This window comes from Diceros bicornis, chromosome 3 (genome assembly GCF_020826845.1).
Source record: "Diceros bicornis minor isolate mBicDic1 chromosome 3, mDicBic1.mat.cur, whole genome shotgun sequence".
In the NCBI taxonomy this organism is placed as follows: Eukaryota; Metazoa; Chordata; class Mammalia; order Perissodactyla; family Rhinocerotidae; genus Diceros; species Diceros bicornis.
The window spans coordinates 73,609,828-73,624,542 of NC_080742.1; the positions used below are offsets into that span (position 1 = coordinate 73,609,828).

The following is a 14,715-nucleotide window of genomic DNA, read 5'->3' on the forward strand; positions in this document are numbered from 1 at the left end:
CCTAGGGTTATCATAATAAGCTTAGTGATGGGTGATTTCATCATATGTAAAAAACATTATCTCTCTGGGAGACATCACAAGATTTGCTGTCATTGAGTGGAAAGAATGAAATCCCCGATTACATAAGAATTTCAACTCTAGTTTCAACACACATACACATATTTAGAACCATCTTAATTTGTTAATATTTCAGTTGAAGAAAATGTATAATGAAAACCGTAGTAAAACCACAACTTTCTCACCTTTGACACCATCCTTGGCAGAATTGAAAAGGGGCCCACAAAACTGAATGTTATTGGCAAAATGATGTCTTCTCTCCCCAATACTTCTCACTACAAAATATCTAAGATACCAATGACAAGCAGGAGGTTATAATTAGAACTGATTACCTATCTCCCTCTGAGAGTCCATCAGAACTCATTCCATCATGCCTCTAATGCATAAATCTCAACTCCGAGGTTAGTTTCAACACTTGTATTTTCCTCTCTACCCCCTCTCATAGAGCCAAATTCACGTCACTCCCTGGCCTGGCCAACCTGCCCATTATGGCTTCTACCATAAAATCAGTGATCAAGGATATCCCCTAGATCATACATCTCTTTTCTGAATGGTCTCTATACTTTCTTGCTATAACAGAAAACTGGCTGTCCTCTGCTTTACCTGCAGCATTCTTATTTTATTTTATTTCTAATTGTAATAAAAAAACAACATAAAACTTTAACCATTTTTAGATGTGCAGTCCAGTGGCATTAAGTACATTCACATCGTTGTGCAATCATTTCCCATATCCACCTCCAGGACTTTTTCCACTTGCAGCCTTCTTAATTGATGGTTATTTTCTCTCCCTCCTATCACCAGCCATTGGACAGAGAGGGAGCAGGTGTCTCTTCGTTGCTGTTTGGGACCATTGCCCTTCCATTCACAACTTGTTGGATAACTTCAATTTTTTGAAGCACATGCCATCAATTTAAACTGAACATCAGACCAAACCCCTCAAAGTTGCAGTCATCTACAGACCCTTAGTTATGATGACCAGATTTTAGCACTTTGGTCACAAATTAAATTTATAAAGTTAAATTCAAAGTTTAATAAAGAGTTAACTCTTTTCTTTTTCCTCTCCTTTAAACCTATTGGGAATATATCTGCCATGAGAAGAAGGAGGTGTTTTTCACTACTCCATTCTCTTGCTAAGTACTTTCTCCCAAACACTAGGCTGCTGCTTTGGGTGGAAATGGGTGGATGTGAGTGGCTTCAAGGAGACGCAAGAAATCTTTGCTCGACAGGCATCAATCTGTAATTGACTCTTTAAAACTGACTTTTGTCTTGTGAGGGCTTTCATGGCAAAACAAGAGAAGAGGTTAAAAGACAATGACAAACTGGGAAAGATTTATTTCATATTATTTGATGAAATCACTGTATTTCATAATATATTTAATAAACAACTTGTTTTGACACATATATATGTTGTTTCTAGCTTTTCTCTATTGCAAACATAGCTCCAGTGAATGCAATTGTACCTATAACGTTTCCTCCCATTTAAATAGACTTTAGTTTTTAGAGCAGTTTTAAGTTCACAACAAAATTGAGCAGAAAGTACAGACAGTTTCCATGTACCCCCTGCCTCCACACATGCACAGCCTCTCCCACTATCAACATTCTGCATCAGAGTAGTACATTTGTCACAATTCATGAATCGCCATTGACACATCAATATCACTGAAAGTCGAGAGTTTAACTTAGGGTTGACTCTTGATGTTGTAAGTTCTATAGGTTTTGACAAATGCATAATGACATGAATCCACTATTATAGTATCACACAGAATAGTTTCAGTGCCCTAAAAATCCTCTGTGCTCCACCTGTTCATACCTCCCTCCACCCTAACCCCTGGAAACCACTAATCTTTTTACTGTCTCCAAAGATTTGCCTTTTCCAGAATGTCACATAGCTGGAATACTTTTCAGATTGCTTTCTTTCACTTAGTAACATGCACTTAAGTTTCCTCTATGTCTTTTCATGGCTTGATAGCTCATTTCTTTTTAAGGCTGAATAATATTCCATTGTCTGGATGGACCACAGTTTATTCATCCATTCACTTGCTGAAGGACATCTTGGTTGCTTCCCAGTTTTTGCCATTATGTATAAAGCTGCTATAAACATCCTTGTGCAGGTTTTTGTGTGGACATAAGTTTTTAAGTAATTTTGGGTAAATACCAAGGAGTACAATTTCTGGACCATATTGGAAGAGTCTGTTTAGTTTTGTAAGAAATCGCCAAACTGTCTTCTAAAGTGACTATTGCATTTTGCATTCTCACCAGCAATGAATGAGAATTCCTGTTGCTCCACATCCTCACCAGCATTTGGTGTTGTCAGTGTTCTAGATTTTGGCCATTCTAAGTAGGTGTGTATTGGTATCTCATTGTTGTTTTCATTTGCATTTCCCTAATTGCATATGATGTGGAACATCATTTTATATGCTTACTTGCTATCTGTATATCTTCTTTGGGGAGGTGTCTGTTCAGATCTTTTGTCCATTTTTTAATTAGATCATTCATTTTCCTATTGTTGAGTTTCAAGAGTTCTTTGTAGATTTTGGGTAATAATCCTTTATCAGATGGGTCTTTTGCAAATATTTTCTCCCAGTCTGTGGCTTGTCTTCTCATTCTCTTGACATTGTCTTTCATAGAGCTAAAGTTTTTAATTTTGATGAAGTCCAGCTTATCCGTTCTTTTTTTCATGGATTGTACTTTTGGTGTTGTATCTAAAAAATCATTGCCATGCCAGAGGTCATCTAGATTTTCTGCTATGTTATCTTCTAGTAGTTTTATAGTTTTGCATCTTACATTTAGGTATCTACAACTTTTTGCAATGTATAAAATTATACTGGTTTCGCCACTGTCTACCTAGGCCTGGCTTACTTCCTGAAACAGATACTCAAAGAAGACTTGTTGAGGGGCTGGCCTGGTGGTGCATTGGTTAAGTGTATGCTCTGCTTCGGCGGCCTGGGTTTGCAGGTTCAGATCCCGGGCACACACTGATGCACCACTTGTCAAGCCATGTTGCGGCAGCATCCCATATAAAGTAGAGGAAGATGGGCATGGATGTTAGCCCAGGACCAATCTTCCTCAGCAAAAAAGAGGAGGATTGGCATTGGATGTTAGCTCAGGGCTGATCTTCCTCACACACACAAAAAAAGAAGACTTGTTGAATAAAACCAAGCATATGTATGTATGTGTATATATGTATGTATATATGTTATAAGTTAGAAAATTTAGGTCTAGTTTTATATTCTGAATAATAAAAATGGCTAGAAAATAGAATAAAACCTCAGTAAGCATCATGAGGAAAGAATTAATTATATTTAAAAATTCATACTATTTATAATGTGTTACGGCAGTAGAAGTTTATTATAAAATGCATACTAAGAACCAAGATAATGCCAAAGTAATAAATTTTCTATAGGCTAGTGACAAAGATAGATTGTGTAATTTTTATATACATAGAAAACTTGATTAAAATCCTTTGGAGGGGCTGGCCTGGTGGCGCGAGTGGTTAAGTGCACACGCTCCACTGCGGCGGCCCAGGGTTCACCAGTTCGGATCCTAGGCGCGCACCGACGCACTGCTTGTCAAGCCATGCTGTGGCGGTGTCCCAAATAAAGTGGAGGAAGATGGACACGGATGTTAGCCCAGGGCCAGTCTTCCTCAGCAAAAAAAGAGGAGGATTGGCAGATGTTAGCACAGGGCTGATGTCCTCACAAAAAAAAAAAAAAATTCCTTTAGAAAAGAAAACTTGTAACTGGATTTTACTAAGTACAGTATTTTGGATTTTTAGCAACTTTGTGTCTAAAAAGTTTAATGTGATATGACATTTAACAAAGAGTTTTTTCCAAGGTGTCATGATTTATTAAATTATGACATATATATACATATATACCATACATGCCGTCATGAGAAGAGGGACATAAAGAGTATATTTAGGGATAGTGGGTGTTCTTACATTTTCCCTAAATTCCAGACAAGGATAAGAAGAAGGGTTACTGTGATTTTTTGGGGGGGGGGGGCATCACATTAAGATCTCATGGTTGAAGAAGAGTGAAGGGGTGGAGTCATTTCTGTTGAATTAGTGATTCCTCCGGTTGGTGCCATAACACAAATTCCTCATGAAGTCAATTGTCTCAATAATATCTAATTTATTTAAAAGAGTAAATCATCATTCACAGTTGTTGATTTAAAAATTCAATGTTCAGAGAGCCTATGACTTAGTCAAGATTCTTTACAAACTTGGGGTGTTATGTCGCAAGAGTTAAAATGTGATTTTGATTGGTATCTATTCCTGCATTTAATATATTAAATAAAGACTTTGAGAACTACATAAAAAGTAATGTATGACTCTTAGAAAGATACTGCGTTTATTACATCCTTTATTTTATTTTTAAATTCCTTTATTTTAAAAAATATGTATATGATAAAATAATTTTGATGCATAACTTCAACCACACTGCTTTCAGGATGAGATCTTGTTGGCTGGAATGTGTTAATTATTTGACTGTTTTTGTATTCTGGGAAGATTCTCTGGCAGTTTTTGGTTCAACTGACTATTTCAAAGGGACTTAAAGAGCCAAGTTTCATTTGGAAATTAACTACTGAAAATATAGTCCAATTTCTTCATGGGAAAAATCATGGATTTAAAGAACTAACAGGTTTTTAGGCTGATTTATGTACCTGAGAGAAGATGATAGCACCAAATCCATAATCAACTGCAGGTAAATACCATATCAATCTGTTTTCTATTTCAGCCTGTGCTAATTCCAAGGGTAATTGCTGTCTTTTAAAAACAAGCAAACAGAAAAATCTTTGAGGTCGGTGCATTTCAAATGGCAAGCAAGGTATTACTTATTGTTAGTACCACTTGTTATTTCTTTTCGTTCCATTAAATATTTGTTAAAATGCCAATATTTGTTAATTTTTAATAGGGCATATTCTTGGAGTCACTTTTCCAGTAATCAATAAGGAGACATAGCAATCCATTTATACTTTCTTTTCTGGTTCCCCTACAACTAAATGTTTGTCAGTACAGGATGGTTTAGGTCAATGTTGTCAGAATTATAGGAAATTAAAAACAGAACAGCTAGCAGATAGAGTTTGCATAGCTCAGGATTTGTGTGAAAATTTTTACTTTAGTTTTATTCACTGAATTTTTTTTTTCACGTTTCAAGTTTTTTAAAAAAAGCCTTATTTTTCTTCCTCGTTCAGATCAAACTATAATTTACACCTAGATATCAATAAACCTCATAAATCTTTAAAAAAACTTGGTCTCCACTTAAAGAACAGCTTAAACACCACCACGAGTTTACTTGATATGCTATTTGTTGTGTAGTATAAAACTAAAGGGACATTTGACTCCATCATGTCTAATTTTTTTCCCCTTTTTGTTTTTAAGGAGACTACTGTAATGGTGAAAACTATAAGCCATGTGTAACCCGTGGGTGGCATGGTTAGGAATGCTGCTGCTCTTGATCAAGTCCACTCATTCAGCCCTCAAGCCAGCAATGCCTCCAGTGATCAAGAACCGACCTTTCAACATTTTCTGGGCTGCCCCAACAACGCAGTGTCAACATTTCTTCAACGTGGATCTGAATCTTAACTTATTTAATATTATATCAAATCCTTTAGAGACTCAGAGTGGGTCAACAATTGCCATAATTTATCCAAATGAATTAGGGTATTACCCTTATTTCTCTCAAGATGGAAAATCCTTTAATGGAGGGATACCACAGAATATGAGCCTTTCTAGACACCTTAGGAAGACTGCTGATGACATTGCAAAAGTTGTCCCTTGGTGGAGATCAGAAGGTCTTGTTGTCATTGACTGGGAAAGCTGGAAACCCCAATGGGATAGAAATTGGGGCAATAGAATGATATATAAAAACTACTCCTTAACCTTCGCTAGAAACCACCATCCTGATTGGTCAGAAATGAAAGTGAAAACAGTTGCCCAACAGGAATTTGAAAATGCTGGAAGGAGTTTTATGAACACTACTATCACACTGGCTTTAGAAATGAGACCAAAATGTTTATGGGGCTTTTATCTCTATCCAGACTGCTACAATTATGATTACAGGATAAATCCACAGATCTATACAGGTAAATGCCCAAATGATGAAATTTTCCTCAACGACCAACTCCAGTGGCTATGGGAAAAAAGCACCGCAATTTATACTTCAATATATTTGGATAGGATATTGAATTCAAGTTTAAATGCTTTGAAATTTGTTCATTATCGAGTTAGAGAAGCCATGAGAGTTGCTGAAAAGGCTAGACCTGACTATGTTTTGCCAGTTTTTATTTTTTCCAGACCATTTTATTTGCATAGCATTGAAGCTTTGTCACAGGTAAGAAAAAGTACAGTCACTCACAGATAAAATGGAAATTTAGTAGAATGACTATATAAAGTCTAGGAAAAAATGTTTTAAGATGCTTATTTTCCTTTAATAATAGAATAGTGTTCTATTATTAAAGGTATACATTTCTTCAAATGTCAAGCCAATTCTGAAACAGTGTCACTGACAATTAGATGTTTACTTAGAGTTTTTAGATGATGATTCTTACAAGCTTAACATTTATAGGGGTTTCCTGCAGAACAGTTGCTAAGCTTGAGTTAAATCATGTAACAGATAGATTAATTTTAACCAGGGAAAAATTTCAAAATCAGCTTTTTAATATGAAAGAGTAGCAGCAATTTTCCAAATCAAAAACATACAAAATAGAGCTTGGGTAAATTACTAACCAACTACATTTTTTGTTATATTGTATTTTTATGTATTAATTGATTAAGTTAATTGAAAAATAACATAGATTCTGTTGATTTTATCTTTAAGAGTCTACAATGTGATCTGCTGGTTAATGTCAAGGCATTAAAAGTGATTTATATAAACAGACAGATATTGTCAAACTTAACTCAATATAGGAAGCACAGAGATGTGGGAATGAGCTTGTTTGGAAGGCAATGAGTTTGCAGACACTTGGAAGTGTTCAAGCTTTAGCTAGGTTGTCATTTAGCTAGGATATTATTGTAGGGATTCAATCACTGGATGGGTGGCTAGATAAGAAACCTTTAAATCTTTATCCATATCTGTGATCCCACAATTCTGTTATTCCAGTACCCAACACAGAAGCAGGGCTGTTGGATAGACAGTACACAGCTCACCTTCTTAGACCACTTAACGTTTGAGATAAAGGCATTTAAAAGCAGTACCAATTCTTTCTCAAATATTTCAGAATAAAATCTATTGACCCAAACACTGTTAATTAAACTTGACATTTCTATCATTGTAGGATTACTCAGTGTTATTCAAAATGGAATGTTCATTCAATAAGTTTAGAAGGAAAAGAATCCAAGAATGGGGGCGGCCCTGTGGCGTAGCGGTTAAGTGTGCGCGCTCTGCTGCTGGCGGCCCGGGTTCGGATCCCAGGCGCGCACTGAGGCATCGCTTGTTAGGCCATGCTGTGGCGGCGTCCACATAAAGTGGAGGAAGATTGGCACAGATGTTAGCTCAGGGCCAGTCTTCCTCAGCAAAAAGAGGAGGATTGGCATGGATGTTAGCTCCGGGCTGATCTTCCTCAACAAAAAAAAAGAGAATCAAAGTATCATGACAAAAAGTTGGAGGATCTCAGAGGTATCCAATCCACTTCTCATCCAAACATGGATTCTTTCTTACTTAGCCTCTGTTTTAGCACTTTTTAATAAGGCTCTCCCTATTCCAGAAGGAAAACTGCCGTTTGGAGACAGTATTAAATCCTAGAATGTTCTTGAGTATGAATCTCCTCTGCCTCTGGATTACTTCATACCACTAGTTTCTAATTCTACCTTCTGGTGCAACATAGAATAAATCAAATCCTTCTTTCAAAACCACTTGTCTGGATATTTGAAGACATCAGCCATCTACTAAAGTCTTCTTAAGAAGTTATTCCTCAAATAACAGATGTCTCAAATCATGTCACTTTCTCAAATCCTTTTGGAAAAAAGACTAGATTATATTTATTCATTCAAAAATTGTTTATTGAGTGCCTACAATGTGTCAGACATGATATATTATTTTTTTTATTTTTATTTTTTGAGGAAGATCAGCCCTGAGCTAACATCTGATGCCATTCCTCCTCTTTTTTTTTTGCTGAGGAAGGCTGGCCCTGAGCTAACATCCGTGCCCATCTTCCTCCACTTTATATGGGACACCGCCACAGCATGGTTCAATAAGCAGTGCATCGCTGCACGCCCGGATCCAAACCTGCAAACCCCGGGCGGCCAAAGCGGAGAGCGCGCACTTAACCGCTTGCGCCACGGGGCCGGCCCCCAGGCATGATATATTGTTAATAATAATAGTAGAAAATAATGATAATCCACATAGTTTGTCTTGATAGAAAATGAGAGAATGAGATGAGCCACATTTTAATGAAGGTCTTGTTCATAACTTTCCCATTATTTGCAATATTAGACTTTAGAAGTCAATTATAAGTATCACCTCCGAACTCTACTTTAGAAATCAATAGACCACATATCCTCCTCGCCAAAAACTATAGAATTACCTGAGTATTATTATGTTGAAGTGTTTTAATATTATCCTATTGCCTTCCATGTTTCACATATCAACAAACAGTATGGCTGTTTCTCACCTATTGTCTAAATAACACAACTTTTCAATGAAATCATTTAAAACCAACTCTGCTTGATATTTTCTTTCAGAAGTGCCTCAATTTAAATAAGAGACTTGATTTATATTTAAGGAATGAGATACTAGTTAGTATAATGGAAAAATGATTTCCTTTCTTGTGTGTTACTTAGACAAGTTGCAGAACACAAGTGCTAGCGTTACTGGAGCCTTCCTATGATGCAGGAAAGCTTTGCTGTAGCATGGCCATTTTCTCAGTCTCGTCTTTGAACACTCCACCTTTGCACAGGATCTCTGATTTTCCACACCTTGCAGGGAAGGAAAGAATGCAGATTGCACCATCAATCATCTCCTCTATCTTTCATCTCTCCCTATTTCCTGCGTCTTTGCTCTTGGTTTATAATCAGGAACATAACCTCCTCAGTTTCTCATCTTGGTGAATTATAATCTCCTTAGTCACCCAACTTGAAAGTCACTTGGATGCCTCCCTTCTCTTTCCATTATCCAATAGGTAACTAAGACTCATCCATCTTAGTTTCCACATGACTCTTCAATTTGTCCCTTCTGCTTTACAAGGACTGACATTGCCTTTGCTGAGGCCCTCATCATTTCTCACTGAGCAGTTTCCATCATCTCCTAATTGGCATCCCTGCCTACCATCTTGACATCCCCCTCCAGTACATTTTTTATATGACAGCCAAAAATATCTATTAAAGTTGCAAATTGGTGGCTTTATAGTACTGAAACTTTTTTGTAGTTAAGTCCTAATACTTTAAAACAGCATAAAAGACTCTTTGCATTTGGATCCTGTTTATATACAAGGATTCAGGGGCCTCGTTTTTCCCTAAATCTCCTGTGCTTTACCACAAGAGTTACTGGCAGTTCTCTGGATGGGTTGTGCTTTTTCCTACACATGAGCCTGTGCTCTTATTCTCCCTACTGGACATAAAACTCTTTTCTCTCTAGTCTGTATTGTGAATTTATACTCATTTCCAAAGATCAATCTGAAATTTCAGCTCTTCAAGGAAGCCTTCCCAGACTCTTCCAGGAAGCATTAAGCACTTGCTCCAATCCGTATATGTCTTGTGGGTGCTAATATAGAGCTTAATTTATTATACTATAATTACTTGTTTATATGTCTGTCTCAACCATCACACTAAAGCACTTTCTCAAAGACAGGAACTGGAATCTATTTCATTTCTATGTTCTCAGTGTCTAGATTATTGCCTGGAACATCATACATATTTATCAAATAAGTGTAAGTATCCAAGGCAGAATTGCCTTTTCCAATTCTGCTCTATAGTCCTTTGTTTTAGTATCAAAGATAATATTATCAATGTGTTCTTTACCACAGTTGATGGGTTGAGTCTTATGATTGAATTGTCAATGACTAAATTTGGCTTGGCAGAAACTCCTTGAAGTACTTCTCTTTTCTAGGAGGACTTAGTATATACAATCGGTGAGAGCGCTGCATTGGGGGCAGCAGGAATAATATTGTGGGGAGGATATGAATATGCTGATTCAAAGGTAAGCTGTGATTTCTCTGTCAGCATCTTGACTATATCCTAGATATTTTTTTTTATTTTACTGTTGCGTGTCAGAGGCAAATGGTTGCTGATTATCTGCTCACTTGACTTTAATGAAGTTCAAAGAGTACAGGGACTAACATTGTTTGAGCACCTACTATGATTAGTAGAGGCGTGGAAAGAGCACCAGCTTTCCAATCAGACCACCCTGAGCGAGAATTCAGTGTTTACATTCTGGAGGTGTAATGCTGGGCAAGTTAATTAACCTCTCTGAGTCTCAATTTCTCCATCTCAATAAAAGTACTGAAATAAAACCTACTCTACAGGAATTGTGGTAAATTAAATGATATAATATATATGTGACAAAAGAAAAAGAATACTACATTTAAAAAATAAATATTATTTCATCCACTCCAAGGAGGATGGCGTCTCCAAAAACGGTTCTTTATTTTCTGATTACCTATGATAGAAATGTTTGTGGGAGGAAAAACATACGTATATAAAGGTTTATTACCAATCTACTTTTCACAGTAGTGCACACACAAGATCACTATTATTTTTCCACAGCTGACTTGGAACATGCTCTATTGGTTGCCTATCTCACTGCCTAAGTGAAAATTCTGAGATCACGGTTGTTCCTCACTTTCAGGTATTAACAGATAGTCCCATTTGAGTATTAAAACATCTAGTCTCATGAAACATAAGAACAGCCGTATCTCTCTCATTGGGCATAACACAAATCAGTATCATGGAGTTGTTAAGAGCAGGAGGCCTGGACTTGGACTGCTTGGGTTCCAATGCTCGCTTTTTGTCACCTACTAGACATGTGACCTTGAGCAAGTCATTCACTCTACAATTTCTTTATCTGTAAAGCGGGGAGAATAATAGTATCTATCTCATAGGGCTGTTATGAGAATTACATTGTTAATAGATGTAAAGCACTTAAAAATGTTGTATCTGGCATATGGTAAGTGCCATGTAAGTGTTGGTTATTATTATCCAGGTTAAAATTTCTCTCCCCTCTTCCCTATACCCCAAACTTGGCTCTAAGGTATGGGAAAGAGGAGTACGGTCAATTACTTTGTTCATTTACTTCAAGGATGGGTGTGGGAGACTGGTTTGGGGAGGAAGCAAAGTGGGCAATGTAATTTTTATTTATTTGGTGGCATTTATAATTATTTTTGTCTCTTGAAGGTCTTCTTGCATGGCTGCCACATAGGGGCTGGCTCTTTCTCGCACCAGGGGCTGCTGAGATTTGGTTAGACACACCTTCATCCCCCACAAAATTTGTACCTGCAAGGTTTTGCCCCTGAGGCATTGGAAAGAGGGGGTTGGCATATGCTGAGATGGGGAAGGCTGCCAGAGTTGCAGGCTGAAAGGAGGATTAGGAGATCAGATTGGAGTGTGCTAAGTTTGAAATGCTTGTGAGACATCCAAGTGGAGAGGTCCAGTAGGTATACAATCAGTTCAGGGATGGAGTCTGGGAAGTACACACTTGGGAGTTCTATTTAAAGCAATGAGATGGGATGAGTTTATCCAGAGAGAGTACAGCTAGAGAAGAGAAGAGGTCCGAGAATTAAGCCCAGGCCACTCCAGTGTTAAGAGGCAGGGAAGATGAGCAGGAGCTATAAAGGAGACTAAGAAGGAGCCTCCAGTGAGGTAGGAAAAAACCAGGAGTGTGATATCCTGGGAGCTAAGTGAAGAAGGTATTTCAAGGAAGAGGGCTGGGACAGAACAGGGGATGCCCAAGTTGAACTTGATTGTGTTTACCTGTGTTCTATGCTGTCTTTTATAACAGTCTCCCCTCAATCTTTTTCTTTCTTTTTTGTTTTTGTGAGGAAGATTAGCCCTGAGCTAACATCCGTTGCCAGTCCTCCTCTTTTTTTTTCTGGAGGAAGACTGGCCCTGGGCCAACATCTGTGATCATCTTCCACAGCACGGCTTGACAAAGCGGTGCCTCGGTGCGTGCCCGGGCTCCGAACCCGCAAACCCCGGCCCACGGCCACCGAAGCTGAGCATGCGCACTTAACCGCTATGCTGCCAGCTGGCCCCCCTCTTTCTTTCTTTTTCTGTTCAATAGTTTGCTTGTTTTTCTTTTATTTCGTCTGTCCTGGAAACCTCTCAGATGCCTCAGACAAGGAGTCTCGTCCTGACTAAAAATAGCATTTGTTCCTAAATATAGAAAGAGGCCGGCCTAGACTGAATGTGCCTGGAACAAAAATATTACACACAGGATTTTCAGGACTTATTTCCCAGAGTGATACCTAGTTCAACTGCCTGTCATCAGGAGCTTTATTCTGTCTTTGATTTTCCATTTGAACCCCCTAAATCCTTACTAGATGGATTCACTAAAAAAACGGCCTCTTTTTACTGAGAAAACATCTTACTGTTTTAAATTAATTCGAATTTAATTAAGTATTAGTGTTAATATTGATTAAAATAATTGAAGCACTAATAGAAAACTCAATTCATGTAATTAATGAATCTACTAGGATTTTCCCATGGTCCTTCCTATATGGATCAAGGCAGGCATTTATCAAGATTCTAGCCAGATTCTTCTGGGTTAGCTGATGACATCATTTCACTTAGGCTAGCCCATCCTAGCAGCAGTGTGATCATCAATAGGTGGAAATGTGTCCTAGTGTTAAAGCCCAAAGTTTGGACGCATCAATGACACCTAAAGGCAGACCTGTGGGGAGACAACCTTACTTACTATCGTTGGACTTGATACAGTAGTCCCTGCTTATCCATGGTTTCACTTTCCGCGATTTCAGTTACCCGAGGTCAACTGTGGTCTGAAAATAGTAAATGGAAAATTCCAGAGATAAACAATTCATAAGCTTTAAATTGCAAGCCATTCTGAGCAACATGATGAAATCTTGAGCCATCCTGCTCTGTCTTGCCCAGGACACTATGTCACAATGCCTATGTCATTTACCTCGTTTCATTTCGTCACGTAGGCATTGTATGTATCATCTCAGATCATCACAAGAAAAAGAAGGATGAGTACAGTACAACAAGATATTTTGAGAGAGAGACTGCATTCATATAACTTTTATTACAGTATATTGTTATAATTGTTCTATTTTATTATTAGTTATTGTTGTTGATCAGTTGTTGTTACTGTGCCTAATTTATAGATTAAACTTTATCATAGGTATGTATGTACAGGAAAAAAGGTAGTGTATATAGGGATCGGTACTATCCAGTTTCAGGCATCCACTGGGGGTCTTGGAATGTATCCCCCTCGGATAACGGAGGACCACTATATGCTAGTACAAGTGACTTGTGCATTTGGCTGTCAATAATGATCTTTTATACTATACCTCCTACAACATGACTGATGGATAAATGAAGTATGGTATATTTATACTATGAAATACTGATCCAGAGCTAAAATGAAAAAAGCAGAGATACAAGTATCAACATGAAAAAAAAACTCTAGAAAATGTTAAGCTTAAAAAGCAAGTTGCAGAAAATAAAATATTCCAAATGATATAAATGAATATAAAAGTTTAAAAACACAAAACAACACTATATATTGCTCATAATGACATATGTATGTAGTAAAGTTATAAAAGCATAGATGCAAAGACTACCTCCCAACTTCAGGAGAACCATTATCTCTGCATAGGTAGGGAGAAGACGAGGTAACTTCGCAGTCTTAGAAAAATCTGACCTGATGTTAACATATTGTAAGTATCAACGTTGAAAATGTTTCACAATTAAAATTAAATAAAAAAAAACCCATCCCATATGAATTATTATTTTATTAAAGTGTTACTAGAAATATCTCTTTGTATTAAGGAGTAGTCTCTAGTGGGAAAATGTGGAATCATCTTCCACATTTGGAATGATATGAAATGCGTAGTTCATAATATTCCTAATCAAAGACATGGATCTTTCTCCTCAGCCTTACCAAATACAAAACTTCAGCCATTAACACCATCTGGATAATGGAATCACATTTTGAGAGTGATCTAAATAGACCTCTTGTTTTCTACAGGAGGCCTGCTTGTCTGTGCGAAAATTTATTCAAGGGCCATTGGGCCATTACGCTGTTAATGTTACATCTGCAGCCAAACTCTGCAGTCAAAGTCTATGTAACAATAATGGAAGATGTGTTCGAAAAACACCTGAATCCCCCTCCTATCTGCATATGCCTGAAAGCAGCAGTAAGAAATACGTCCTAAATAAGAGCTTCAAATACATCACTTCTCCAACCAACAAGCTGAAGACAATAAAGGACATGCAGAATGCATTTGTGTGTCACTGCTATCACGGCTGGCATGGAGAGTCTTGCCAACAACACCCTTCAGATCTCCTGAGAGAGAAGAATAAGGCTCCTGTGGCAAACTTTAATTTATCAGTTTTTCTCAGCATGACCTTATCTGAGATTCTGTTGAATTTTTTTACCCCCTACTACAATGTCAATTTTTTCTTGAAATACTGAAGAGAAGAAAATGTTGATTTTTTCTTCTTTAACTTCAACCTACTTCTAAAATATTGGCTTTAAAGAAAAA

The 14,715-nt window shown here is 37.4% G+C and overlaps 1 protein-coding gene across 1 annotated transcript; it reads left to right on the top strand.

Moving 5' to 3' along the window:
- Positions 1–5,446: 5,446 nt before the first annotated feature.
- On the top strand, positions 5,447–14,645 carry LOC131422189 (hyaluronidase-4-like). The gene is made up of 3 exons (XM_058569193.1): positions 5,447–6,392; positions 10,104–10,193; positions 14,199–14,645. Exons 1-3 carry the CDS (start codon positions 5,472–5,474, stop codon positions 14,643–14,645), a joined length of 1,458 nt encoding a protein of 485 aa, XP_058425176.1. The 5' UTR covers positions 5,447–5,471.
- Positions 14,646–14,715: the final 70 nt, after the last annotated feature.

Excerpts from the sequence above, each read along its gene's own strand:
- LOC131422189 (XM_058569193.1), top strand. The coding sequence starts at position 5,472 with ATGTGTAACCCGTGGGTGGCATGGTTAGGAATGCTGCTGCTCTTGATC. Across the intron at positions 6,393-10,103 it reads GCATTGAAGCTTTGTCACAG|GAGGACTTAGTATATACAAT; the intron begins GTAAGAAAAAGT and ends TCTCTTTTCTAG. Across the intron at positions 10,194-14,198 it reads ATGAATATGCTGATTCAAAG|GAGGCCTGCTTGTCTGTGCG; the intron begins GTAAGCTGTGAT and ends TGTTTTCTACAG.